We start from the raw sequence: 14,176 nt of genomic DNA on the forward strand, positions 1-14,176 counted from the left end.
AACATTTGTAGACATCGCGTTCGCAAAACCTGTCAAGAGCCTCCTGCACTTCTTCCTGTACCTCCAGGATCGCCCTCTTTCTGGATGGCCCCCGAGGCTCAGCGTCTGCATGCAGCTGAGCAGAGCTAGGAGCATCCTGCACCCTCCGGTGAGGAGTCTCCACTGCTGTCCCTGTCTCCACCATCTACTCTTGCTCACTTCTGACTGACAGATCAGGTGACAACACAAATTTATCTCGTGTGGGACCCGAGGTGTGCATCTCTGCGCTGGTGCTGGGTGCGCTCATGTGACGCTGCACCCTCAGAGGCTGGAGGCTCCTCTGAGGAGTCATCTTGCTCTTCCTCCTAGACGGTGGCAGCCCCCGCAGGGGGGAGCGGCTCTTGATGGACCTGTGGGAGAGTAAAGAGATGAGTTAGATATGCCATATGAAGAATGGGTACAGATACCATTATATTTTTTTTAATTCATTGATGGGATGTGGGCGTCGCTGGCTGGATAGGCCTGCATTTAGTGCCCATCCCTAATTGCCCTTGAGAAGATGGTGAGCCGCCTTCTTGAACCGCTGCAGTCCATATGGTGTAGGTACACCCACAATGCTGTTAGGAAGGGAGTTCCAGGATTTTGGCCCAACGACAGTGAAGGAACGGCGATACAGGTCCAAGTCAGGATGGTGTGTGGCTTGAAGGGGAACTTGTAGGTGGTGATGTTCCCATGCGTCTGCTGCCCTTGTCCTTCTAAGCGGTAGAGGTCGCGGGTTTGGAAGGTGCTGTTGAAGGAGCTTTGGCGAGTTGCTGCAGTGCATCTTGTAGATGGTACACACTGCAGCCACAGTGCGCCGGTGGTGGAGGGAGTGAATGTTGAAGGTGGTGGATGGAGTGCCAATCAAGCGGGCTGCTTTATCCTGAATGGTGTTGAGCTTCTTGTGTGTTGTTGGAGCTGCACTCATCCAGGCAAGTGGAGAGTATTCCATCACACTCCTGACTTGTGCCTTGTAGATGGTGGAAAGGCTTTGGGGAGTCAAGAGGTGAGATACTCGCTGCAGAATTCCCAGCTTCTGGCCTGCTCTTGTAGCCACAGTATTTATATGGCTGGTCCAGTTCAGTTTCTGATCAATGGTAACCCCCAGGATGTTGATAGTGGGGGATTCAGCGATGGTAATGCACATGATGACCATTCAGTGGCTGATACATCAGTCACTCATATGGGGATTGATGTATGCCATGTATCTGTATATGTAATTCTGTCACCAGTTGCGGAGATGTCCGCTGCTCGGCCACTCGAGAGACTTCCAATGCCGCCTCTTCTGCTGTTGAGGGTTGCAAATGATGGAGGCCCACCTCCAGTTCTCTCCCTCTCCCTCTTATTGTGGGCTCTCTTTTCCTGCAAGAAGCGAAAGAATAGAAGGTTGAGTGAGAGTGATAGAATGAGTGTAAGGAATGGATGGGTTACATCTTTAGAGGGAGACTATGATGGAGTGGGGAGGCAATGCCAAGTGGGCTCCTTGTGTGTTGTTAGTTGGTATGATTGCATTAGGATGAGGGTGAGTGTGAGGGGTGGCGAGTCAGATGGGGATGTGATAATGTAGATAGAGAGAGAGGGATGGGTGGACATGCAAGGTATGTTGGTGTGAGTAAGAATGTGTAGGAGTAGGGTTGGGAAGGCAGAGTGATGGGGATGTGATGAGAGGCACAGCAGGATGAAGTTGAGTGTGGCTTTGTACTCACCTTTCCTGATCTAATGAGATCATTGAAACGTTTGCGGTACTACACCCAGGTCCTCCTGAACACATCCCTGTTGACCTCCTCTGCAATTTGGAGCCAGGCTCTTTTTGTCTCCCGGGCAGCTCTCTTCCGCCTATTGGAAGGGAAAAGGACCTTCCTGCGTGCTTACACCCTCCACAAGGATATGGAGGGAGTCATTGGAGAACCTGGGTGCAGCCCTCTGCCTCTATGCAGCGATGTCTCCAACTGTTTGGAGCAATCAAAGCTTCCAGTGCAGTGACTGCACACTCCTGGATGAACCTTCAAATGCAATGTGGCCATGGCCCCTTTAAATATACCGGCTGAAAACGCGACATGGCTGACATCATCAGACCCGCACCATTTAACTGGGCCAGGTAACGCACAGGGCGGGCTCATTAGGCCCATTATCAGAAAGTCTTTTTCTGCAGTGGGAAGGAAGCAGCAACGGGGTCGCGACCCGCCACACCGACCGCCCGCACTGGTACAGAAAATTCCGTCCATGGACTTTTCAGCAGCTTCGGAAGCAGATAGAGAATTGACTGCACCTGGGAAAGTAAAAGGTGGTTATGGATGGAACTGCATCTACACGGCAAGGGAGCATCAGCGAGGTACCATAGTGATTAATGCTGGGACTACTTTGCAGTATATGGAATGCTTTGTCACAGGGTGTATTTGCGAAAGAGAACATTGCATCTATTAAGGGAAAATGGATAACATTTGAAGTACAGGAAATACAGGGCTACAGGGAAAGGGGAAGACACTGGGATTAGTTTTGGTAATCAGCTGGCACAGATACAATAGGCTGAATGGCCCCCTTTCTGTGGTGTAAGTATCTATGGTTTTATACATAGTTTAGAGCTGGGGGACAGAATCAAAGCTGTCTAATGTAACAGATGACACCAATTGAAGGGGAGGGGTTTCAAACAATAAGGAACAGGTAAACCAAATACAATGGGCAATCTGGGCAGGTTGGGAAGTTGAGTTGGCTGATTTTCTCTCTCTCTAATCTAGGGGTCACTGGGTAGGGATCAGGAGCAGGAATCCTGGCTAATATTTTCCATCTCTATCCTAGGGGCAGTTGAAGCCAGTTATAATGTGCCTAGTGCCACCCCAGCTGGGATCAGCTAGCTCAGCACAGGTCAAGGGTGGATCTTGGGATCCACCTGGTCAGTGTGGCTCAGCTACTGGCTGGGTAAACTTACAGAGCCATCGGGTAGCCAGCTTTGGGATTTCCCTGGATTATCTTTGGCTGTAGCATGGGGGGCAGAAGAATCTCAAACTCTTCCCTTTGTGACACTTCCCTGCGGCTACTCACCTCCATCAGGAAATGGAATAACTTGACAGTCACTAACGGTGCAGTTTGCAAACTGTCTGTTGGGAGTGCCAATTCTGTACTCACTGTTCTGATACATAACATCTATCCAACTCAAAGTTAGATTGGATTGAAGGTAAAGGGGATGAAGGGATATGGGAAAAGGAGGGTAAATGTGATGGAACTATTTGCTCGTGTCGAGGGTAAACGCCAACACGGACTGGTTGGGCCAAATGGCCTGTTTCTGTGGTGTCATTTCTGTGTATATTTATGAGCTGATGAGTAGCAAATGGAATGAGAAGACTAGGAAAGGAAAATAACTGGTGGGGGTATAAACTAAATGGTTTGAGGCTACAAGGCTCACCACACAAGAGAGGGATCCTGGGGTACTGGTGGATAGGTCACTGAAACCAGCAGCGCAGAGGGCAATAGCAGTAAGGAAAGCTAACTGGATCTTGGAATGTGTGGTGCTGATAATGAATCTGTACATGGAACTCATGTGGTCACACCTGGAATAAAGCGTACAATTCTGGTCATTGTACTACAAGGGTATTCGGGCACTGGAATCAGCGCTGAAGGATAAACAAACTGATACCTAGTTTAAAGCACCTGAACTATGAGGAGAGGTTGAAGAGCATGGGATTCTTGACACTGGAGAAGAAAAGGCTCAAGAGGTTTTAAAAAACTTGTTCTTGGAATGTGGGTGACGCTGGGAAGGTCATATATATCACACATCCCTCGTTTCCCTGAGGAAGCAACAATGGGCTTTCTTTTTGAACCACTGCCGTGCTTGCACTGATGGTGTCCATGAAGATGATAGGTAGGGAATTTAAGGATTTTGACCCATTGATGATGAGGGAACGGAGGTATACATCCAAGCCAGGATGGTGCGTGTCTTGGAGGGCAACTTAGAGGTCCCGAGATAATGTTGCTCTTAGCCTTCTTGGTGGTAAGAGATTGTGGGGCTGAGAGGTGTTGTTGAAGCAAGCTTGGTGAGTTCATGGTTCTTAATGGAATAGGTAAATTGAACCCTTATAAAATGTTTGAAATTGCCTCAAAGTGTAGAACAAAGGGAAATGGGCTCAAGCTTAGAAGAGGGAAGATGCACAGGAGGTTTCAATTTAACTACTTTATCCTGGATACTCAGCATTATATCTTGAAAAGTGTTTTACACAACCTCTACTATTGCTGTTGATCAATATCTCTGGAAAAGGCTCAGAGAAGGGTCTTTAGATTGATGCTTAGTTAAGGCCCTTAGTTATCGGGGCAGGCTTAGTAGAGAACTGGGCTTTTTACTTTGGAAAAGTGTAGCCTGCAAGGAAAAATGATTGAGGCCTTTAAAATAATGAAAGGATTAGACACAGTCCCTGTGGACAGGCTATCTGTGCCAAGTAGAACAGGGAGTATTATGTCCGTGAATGATTGAGACACGGACAGCAGAGTTAAACAAAACACGTCTTTACTGGTGGAAGTCAATAGTGAAACTAAAACTAACAGAGGCTCACTAGCGCCTTTTATACAGGGGTGGTCACTGCCGGTACTGCAGTCTGAGACCAGTTATTCTCTTAAAGGTACATACACAACAATTCCTCCCCTTTTAGATAAACAGTACATAACATTCATTTAACAACTAAATGATAACTAATTACAATCACAATTACTGTTGCAAGATACATTGGTTAAGTTTAAGCAATTATAAGTTCAGTCTTTGAGGAGGCTTCCTGATTCTGTCTGGATAACGCCTCTTTGGGGTATCAGGTTCTTCTGGCAATGTTGAGTCGGGATCAATGTCGTTGTTTGGTTCATCTGCTTCCAATATTACCGGTTCTGCGGTAGTTGCAATTGGAACGTCGATTTCATTACCAGGTGTATCAGATCGTGGTGTGGAGTTGACGTTTTCCAGTGACTCTAGAATCTGGTCAGCATGGCGTCTTACAATGCTCGCCCCAACGTCCACGGTATACATGAGAAGTCCTTGTCGTGTACAAATCGTTCCTGGCTGCCATTTCTCAGTGCGGTAGTCCCGGGCCAAAACTGGTTGACCTATCTTAAAACTCCTGGTCGGCCTTTCATTCATATTCTGAAACTGCCTGTTCTCCACATCTCTTCGGACGTTTGGCTTAACCAAATCCAAGCGGCATCGTAGTCTTCGATTGAAGAACATCATGGCTGGAGTTTGGTTGGTAACCGCATGCGTCGCATTCCGGTAGGCAAACAAGAAGTTGTCCACCTTGTATTGTAGGGGTATATCTTCATTACACATTGCCTTGATAGCCTTCTTGAATGTTTGAACAAACCTCTCAGCCAATCCATTAGTGGCTGGATGATATGGGGCGGATGTGTAATGCTTAACACCATTGTTCTTTAAGAACCTCCGGAACTCTTCAGACACAAACTGTGGTCCATTGTCAGAGCAAATCTGTTCAAGCAGCCCATTTCTGGCGAATATGGTTCGTAAAACTGTGATAGTTTTTTCCGTGGTGGTTGAGGACATTTTTATTACCTCTGGCCACTTTGAATGTGCATCCACCGCAATTAAAAACATCGAGTCCATGAAGGGACCAGCAAAATCAATGTGCACCCTTTGCCATGGAGATGAGGGCCACTCCCATGGATGCAGAGGAGCTTGTGGTGGGGCGTTTTGGACCTTCTGGCATCCTGCACAGCTCTTGGTCATCTCTTCGATTTCTCTATCGATTCCCGGCCACCACACAAACGCTCTGGCTAAGTTCTTCATTTTTACCCCACCCAGATGACCCTCATGAAGCTCATTGAGCACTCTATCCGTCAACTTAGGTGGAATTACTACTCTGGATCCACACATCAAGGTTCCTCTGCACACTGACAGCTGTTCTCTTCTCGGCGAGAATGCTGGCAGCAGTGGTTCGCCATGTGCTGGCCATCCCTTCACCGTTAAATCATAGACCCGTGATAGTGTCGGGTCATTCCGTGTTTCCTTTTCTATGTTTGCATTCGTCACAGGGAGACATTCGACTATGGTCGAGTGGAATAACTCCATTGGATCCACTGCAAGGTCTTCTTCTTCCACCGCCGGCAACGGTAGGCGTGACAATCCATCAGCATTTCCATGCTGTTTAGTTCCTTTGTACTCGATGTCATATTGGTGTGCCCCTAGGAAAAGGGACCATCTCTGCAGCCGCTGTGCTGTCATTATCGGTACGCCCTTCTGAGGGTTGAAAATGGAGACAAGAGGTTGATCGGTTAGTAGAGTAAATTTTTGACCGTGCAGGTAGTGATTGAACTTCTTCACCCCCCACACTAGGCCGAGGGCCTCTCCGTCAATCTGGGCGTAGTTACGCTCGGCAGAAGTTAACGAGCGTGACGCAAAAGCTATCGGCCTCTCTAAACCATCAAGGAATTTATGTGACAGTACCGCCCCAATGCCGTAGGGAGACGCATCACACGCCAGTCTGATCGGCAGTGCTGGGTTGTAGTGAGCCAATACTTGCCTTGAAGTGATTAAGTCCTTACTCTTCTGAAAAGCACGCTTACAATCATCGCTCCATTTCCATGCTACCCCCGTTCGTAGCAGGGCGTTCAGTGGGTGCAGAATTGTCGACAAATTCGGCAAAAACTTATGATACTAATTCACCAATCCGAGGAATGACCTCAGCTGCGACACATTTTCAGGCACTGGGGCCTTAACAACCGCTTCAATTTTGTCAGGGGACTTATGTAACCCCTCTTCATCAATCACGTGGCCACAATACGATATCTGTTTCTTTAAAAATTCGCACTTGGGGCGGTTGACTCGCAGCCCATGTTCCCGTAGTCTAGTGAGCACCTGTTCTAGGTTGTTAAGGTGTTCACTGTCATCTTCACCTGTCACAAGGATGTCGTCCAAGTAACACTGAGTCCCCAGAATCCCTTGCAGGACTTGTTCCATCGCTCTTTGCCATATCACCGGAGCCGATGCTACTCCGAATACCAATCGATGATACTGGTAAAGACCTTTGTGAGTGTTTATCGCGAGATACTTCCTAGAGGACTCTTCAACCTCCATCTGCAAATATGCTTGTGCTAGGTCAATTTTTGTAAAACACTTCCCTCCTGACAGTGAGGCGAAGATGTCTTCTATCCTTGGAAGAGGATATTGTACTGTGTGAAGGACTGGGTTCACCGTCACCTTGAAATCCCCACAGATGCGAATCTTCCTTGGCTCCCCGGACTTATTGCTTAACGTTTTCTTCACGACAGGAACGATGGGTGTCGCCCACTCGCTCCAGTCGACCTTAGACAACACGCCCGCCTTCTCCAGATTCTCCAGCTCTGCCTCGACGGCTGGGCGAATTGCATATGGTACCGGTCTTGCTTTGAAAAACTTGGGAACTGCATTCTCTTCTATTTTTATCGAGGCGGTTACGCCTTTAAGCGTGCCCAGTTCTTGTTGAAATACCTCTTTGGCGTTAGTTAAGATTGTTGACAATCGTCCAGGAGTGACGTCTTCATCTTTTTTACCGTCCACCGTCATTGCATGAATGGAGTGCCAATCTAAGTTTATCTTCCTGATCCATTCCCGTCCCAATAACGGTGGTCCACCATTTGGCAGTATATAAGAGATACAATTTCTGTATTTTCTTGCCGTTGTATTCGACAGGCACCCTTATTTTTCCTCTGGGTTATACTTTTTGCCCCGTATACGTCGTCAAGATGATGGATGTCTCTCTCAAGGGTATGTGTGAAAATAGCCGCTCGTAGTCTCGTCGATTCATGACGGTTAGCGCTGATCCTGTATCCAATTCCATTTTAACTTGGGACCCTGCTATCGTGAGGGTGACCCAAATGGTTCGGTGATCCTCTTTTGCGATTACATTGTGAAGTTTGAGACAGCTTAGTCTCCTGTTCCCGGATTCACTATCGCTCATCTGGTCTTCGGAACTACTGTCCGTCATCTTTTGTACTTTCTTGTACGGTTCCTTAGTAGCCTTTTTGTTGTCGCTGGTCTTCTTCCCAGACCTGCAAACTCGTGCAATGTGTCCCATCTTCCCGCATTGCCTGCATATTTTGTCTTTGGACCAGCAGTCCTTCTGGTCATGGTTAGTTCTGCCGCAGCGATAACATTTTGCAAATCCCCGTGTCATTTCGTGGGTGCCGTATTCCTGTGGTTTTTGTTGAATTTCTGCAGCTCCCCTGGCTGCTGCTTCATACGATACTGCCACGCTGAAAGCCTTATCTAGCGTCAGCTCTTTTTCTGCGAGTAACTTCTTCTGTGTTCCTTCACTCAGGAGTCCACAGACAAATTTGTCCCGTAGGGTATCTGCCAGTCCTGCTACGAACTGGCAGTGCTTTGATAGCTTGCGTAGTTCCGTAAGATACTCAGCATTGCTCTCATCTTTGTGCTGAGTTCTCCTGTGGAATTTAAATCTTTCTGCTATCAACAGTGGTGCAGGGTTTAGGTGTTCCTGTAGGACAGCAACAATTTCGTTAAAACTCTTCGCCTTCGGTTTGGCTGGAGTAATCAGGTCCCGCAATAGGCCGTACGTTCTAGCGCCCATTAAGTTTAACAATATCGATGCCTTTTTCTCCTCCGCTATTTCGTTTGCCTCGAAATATACCTCGACTCTTTCCACATACGTGGTCCAGCCCTCTATTGTATTATCAAAAGCAGTGATACAGCCAGTCTTCGGCATCTTGCAAATCTAAAATGGTGCCGCCAGCGCTTTGCCTTCTTCCCCGATTTAACAAAATGGCGCCTCCCGCGCTTTGCCTTCTTCCCCGCTGATTACAATGGCGCCTCCCGTGCTTTGCCTTCTTCCCCGCTGTTGTTAGCGCTGTTTTCCATGGTTTCTTGCACGTTTAATATTTTTTTTTTTAAATTATTTTCCCGTCGTGGAACAACCCTGTGGGACTCTTGCCTCCCTCTTCGCGGGTCTATACGCAGCCCGGCTTCGTAGCACCGGCCGCGCCCTGTGTGCTCCACCCTCTCTCTTCTTCCCAACAATGCTGCTCGGCCCCGTTGCAAACCACCCGCTCGAGTTCGCGACCGCCGCAGCCCAGGAAGGATCAGTGCACTACCTGCCACCAGCCCGATTAGCTGAAGCACCGTCGACAGGAACCAGGCCCCGCATCCGACAGCTTCTCCAGCAATCTTCAACTCTGCAACACAGGGCGGATGCCCACGGTCGACGCCCGTTTCTACTGCCTCTTACTTTCTTTTCTTTCTGGCCTCGACCTCTGCTCACTTCGCTGTAGGAATGGATCCCAGGAGGTGGTGCAGACTGTAGGTAGGTTCGTATCTGCTCGTCGCCAGTATTATGTCCGTGAATGATTGAGACACGGACAGCAGAGTTAAACAAAACACGTCTTTACTGGTGGAAGTCAATAGTGAAACTAAAACTAACAGAGGCTCACTAGCGCCTTTTATACAGGGGTGGTCACTGCCGGTACTGCAGTCTGAGACCAGTTATTCTCTTAAAAGGTACATACACAACAGGGAGGACCAGGGACATAGATATACATTACAAAAACATAGAACTAGCTTAAATGCTAGGTGGTACTTCTTTCGCCGAGTGTTGTTGACCTCCGGAATAAGTTGTCAGGTTGTGTAGTGAGTGTGGATTCACTGCAAGCATTCAAAGGGAACTGGATGACCTATACTTACAGAAGGTAGGTTGATCATTGGGGGCTTGTGTCACTAGCCACTGTGATCTTCTTCAGCTTGCCTGATCACCATCCAGGGGTCAGACGGGATTTCTCAGAGTTTCTTTTTTCTAAATTGGCCACAGTTTTTTTTCGCCTCCCCCAGGAGATTGCGTGATGAGGAAGGACTGGGGTGATACTATGTGTTACATTGTCCTATGAGGAGAGATTGCATAGACTAGGCCTTTATTCCCTAGAGTTTAGAAGAATGAAAGGTGATCTCATAAACATATAAAATTCTTAAGAGGCTTGACAGGGTAGATGCAGGGAGGATGTTTCCCCTGGCTGGGGAGTCTAGAGCCAGGGGGCATAGTCTCAGAATAAGGGGTCGGCCATTTAGGACTGAGATGAAGAGAAATGTCTTCACTGAGAGGGTGGTGAATCTTTGGAATTCTCCACCCCAGAGGGCTGTGGATGCTCAGTCATTGAGTATATTCAAGACTGAGATGGATAGATTTTTGGATATTAAGGGAATCAAGGGATATGGAGATAGTGTGGGAAGGTGGAGTTGAGGTAGACGATCAGCCATGATCTTATTGAATGGCGGGGCAGGTACGAAGGGCCTGTTTCCTGTTTCTTATGTTCTTACCATGCTGTGACAGCACAGGTTTGATTGACCAGCTGGTCTTTTCTTGCCATTTTTCATTTTTATGTACATTTTAACAATCCCTCCCAAAATCAATTGTTCTGTTCCTCTGAATACAAGTACTTCAGGTTAGGTTCAGCATGGTTGATACAAAGCAAAGGTCCTTATACTTTACAAAAAGTCCCCAGTTCCAAACAGAGATCACCCCTAGTGTACCTATTTGGCATTGTTCAATTTCCCACTCCAGCTATTCTCCAGCTAATTTAGTGCCGATTAATGCTGAATCAGGAATACATTTGAGCTATGGGCCCAAGCCCACTGGGAGCTTGGTCGACACTGCTCAGTCTCCTTTCAGAGGGCCCTTGCAGCCAAAAGATAAATCAAATTCTTCAGGATTTATGTAGTCCCTTAATATGTGCTGATCAGCTGGGTTTGAGCTTTGCTCAGAGAGATCCCATCTTACCTTATGGCCAGCAATTATTCTTTTCATAAAAATGTCTGAACAATATGGCAATAATGCATAAATATTCAGTAAACTACCATTTAAAAATAACAGTCTTGCTGTACTTTCCTGTGTGAATATAAGAACTTAATAGGAGCAGGAGTAGGCCATTCGGCTCTTCAAACCTTCAAGATGATCATGGCTGATCTTCTACCTCAACTCCACCTTCCCGCACTATCCCCAACTATGTTGTCAAACCTATTTAGTTTATTGACACTATTAAACCATAAGGAAGCAAAAATCACATTTGCCAGTACCATTTAATTTTGTGGTTCTTTTAATTCCTCACCTCAAATTCCTATGGCCCACCATTACTTCACCCTAGTGTTGTACAGCTCAAAATCCTCTTTCCAAATACAACTCAGGACTGGATTATGCCATGGTGTGTTTTTCTACTTTGAAGGCGCTATATAAATGCAAATTGTTAGTGTAAGGGCAAAATCTGGAGTGCAGAACAGATGGGAGAACGGAGCCGAGCAGGTGACTGCAGTCTATGAGTGAGCTACAGTACAGTCCACTGCAATGTTTCACAAAGAAGATAATCATCCCTACTTTAAACCCCCAAACAATGACCTAAATTTCTTGTCTTATACACAACATGTGCATACATCCATATTAATAAGCATTAAACAACTTTTAATATTTTCCCAAATAATCAAACATACATTTTTCTCAGTGAAAGTTGGTGAAACAGTTATGCTTACCTAGTTTTAGTGTTGGCCGTGATATTGGATTGTTTTCAAAGCCACCGAGTCTATCCTTGGATCCAGCATTTATACAACGACACTGGCTGGGGCTGGCAGAACTGTAAACAGCAAAGACAGTGTGAAACCTTTAAGGAACATGGCAGCTTTGCACAAAAATAATAATAATGGAGGAATAGTTAGGAGCGCTCTTCCGATCAGTTCCTACTTCCCAAATGAAAAGCTGCCCTTCTTTATCATAACAAAGAACAAATCAGACTTAAAAAAGAAACAGAGAATGTTGGAAATACACAGCAGGTCACACAGCTTCTGAAATTGTTTCAGGTATCGATCCTTCATCACAAGTGGAAGAAAAAGCAAACTCCTCAAAACAGATAGGGTGGGGGACGGGGGCGGTGGGAGGAAGCGAGATAATGGGAGAATACCCATGCAGATTTTATTAAAAAGTTGGAAAGAGATGAAGAGTAGTGGAGGAAGGGTGAAGACACAAAAAGACATTAAAAGGGCAGGAAAACAACTCTTTCTCCTGAGTACTCTGCAGATTGTGTGTCAGATCTGGCTCAGTGGTAGCATCATGCATCTGAGCAAGAAAGTCGTGGGTTCAAGCACTCGCTGCAGAGACTTGAGCACATAATCTAGGCTGACACTCCAGTGCAGTACTGAAGGGGTGCTGCACAGTCGGAGGTGCCGTCTTTCAGAGGAGACATTAAACCGAGGCCCCGCCTGCCCTCTGAGATGGACGTAAAAGATCCTAGGGCACTATTTGAAGAATAGGGGAGTTCTCCTGGCCAATATTTATCCCTCAACTAATACTATTAAAAACAGAATAACTAGTCATTTATCTCACTGCTGTTTGACTGCAGCGATTTCCTGCAATTAAAACACTGACTACACTTGAAAAGTACTTCATTGGCTGTGAAGCACTTTGGGATGTCCTGAGGTTGTGAAAGGTGCTATATCATAGAAGCATACAGCACAGGAGGTCATTCGGCCCATCATGCCTGCGCCTGCTCTTTTGCAAGAGCTACCCAATTAGTCCCATTCCCCTGCTCTTTCCCCATAGTCCTACAAATTTTTCCTTTTCACGTATTTATCCAATTCTCTTTTGAAAGTTATTATTGAATCTGCTTCCACCACCCTTTCAGGCAGTGCATTCCAGATCATCACAACTCATTGAGTAAAAAAGAATTCTCATCTCCACACTGGCTTTTTTTTGTCAATTATCTTAAATCTGTGTCTTCTGGTGACCAACCCTCCTGCCAGTGGGAACAGTTTCTCCCTATCTACTCTATCAAAACCCCTCATAATTTTAAACACCTCTATCAAATCTCCTCTTAACCTTCTTTCCTCTAAGGAGAACAACCCCAGCTTCTCTAGGAAGTCCCTCATCCCTGGTACCATTCTAGTAAATCTCCTCTGCACCCTCTTCAAGGCATCCTTCCTGAAGTGCGGTGCCCAGAATTGGCCACAATACTCCAGCTGGGGCCTAACCAGTGATTTATAAAGGTTTACCATAACTTCCATGTTTTTGTACTCTATGCTTCTACTTATAAAGCCAAGGAATCCATATGCTTTTTTTAAAAAAAAACAGCTTTATCAACTTGTTCTGCCATCTTTAGAGATTTGTGTACATAAACCCCCAGGTCTCTCTCTTCCCTTTAAAATTGTACCATTTTGTTAATATTGCCTCTCCTCATTCTTCCTTCTAAAATGCATGAAATTTATATAAATGTAAGTTCTTTCTTTAGCAAACATACAAAATTCTTACAGGGCTTGACAGGGTAGATGCAGGGAGGATATTTCCCCTGGCTGGGGAGTCTAGAACCAGGGGTCACAGTCTCAGAATAAGGGGTTGGTCATTTAGGACTGAGATGAGGAGAAATTTCTTCACTCAGAGGGTGGTGAATCTTTGGAATTCTCTACCCCAGAGGGCTGTGGATGCTCAGTCGTTAAGTATATTCAAGACAGAGAGTGATAGATTTTTGAATATTAAGGGAATCAAGGGATATGGTGATGGTGCAGGAAAGTGGAGTTGAGGTAGAAGATCAGCCATGATCTTATTGAATGGCGGAGCAGGCTCGAAAGGCCAAATGGCCGACTCCTGCTCCTATTTCTTATGTAACTTCCAACCGTTGCTATCCCTCCCCCATTTAATTAGCGAGGCGTGGAGGATGTATGCCATTTTTGTCAGGGCTGGGAGAGGGGTGGCGGGTTTGTATCGCAGATGCATACACTCACCAACAATTCATGTCCCATGGTAAACAGGGATGCGGTCACTCACCTCCAAACTGACTGCACTAACCTAAAATAAAACTGAACATCAAATTGAGTGGAACTATTTTTTAAAAGTCCAGATCCAAACACTAATTGTGTTAGGAGATTGCCTCAAGGATGTGTGAAACAGAGCCCAAGCAGTGTCTTCAAGGCTTTAATTACAACAAAAATGTCCTTACCTCCAGTGTTCCCTAGAGCTGAAGTCATTGCTTTTTCCTGTAGCCACAATACTACACAAGGAGGCTGGATTTCCAAAAGTATTTTCTGCTTCACGGTCTGCTACTCTCCCTGAAGGTGTATGAAATCCAATACGGTATAGCCAAATTCTTTATATGAAATTGGTGTACAAGGCAAGTATGTATCTGAACTGACCTTGAATCCTATACACAATAAGTG

General features: G+C 46.1%; 1 protein-coding gene across 5 annotated transcripts in view; it reads right to left on the reverse strand.

Moving 5' to 3' along the window:
* The window catches only part of LOC147119925 (sentrin-specific protease 2-like), a 116,853-nt gene that overhangs the window by 72,922 nt on the left and 29,755 nt on the right, over positions 1 to 14,176 (reverse strand). For 4 of the 5 annotated variants that reach the window (XM_085985319.1, XM_085985317.1, XM_085985318.1 and 1 more), the window contains exon 8: positions 11,507 to 11,607. In XM_085985319.1, coding sequence (XP_085841445.1) covers positions 11,507 to 11,607 — 101 coding nt within the window. Of the gene's footprint in view, positions 1 to 11,506; positions 11,608 to 13,959; positions 14,057 to 14,176 lie in introns of all 5 variants that reach the window. The other variant, XM_085985322.1, reaches the window with a different exon arrangement.

This window comes from Somniosus microcephalus, chromosome 4 (genome assembly GCF_052327205.1).
Source record: "Somniosus microcephalus isolate GS21.2 chromosome 4, FLI_Smic_1.0, whole genome shotgun sequence".
In the NCBI taxonomy this organism is placed as follows: domain Eukaryota; kingdom Metazoa; phylum Chordata; class Chondrichthyes; order Squaliformes; family Somniosidae; genus Somniosus; species Somniosus microcephalus.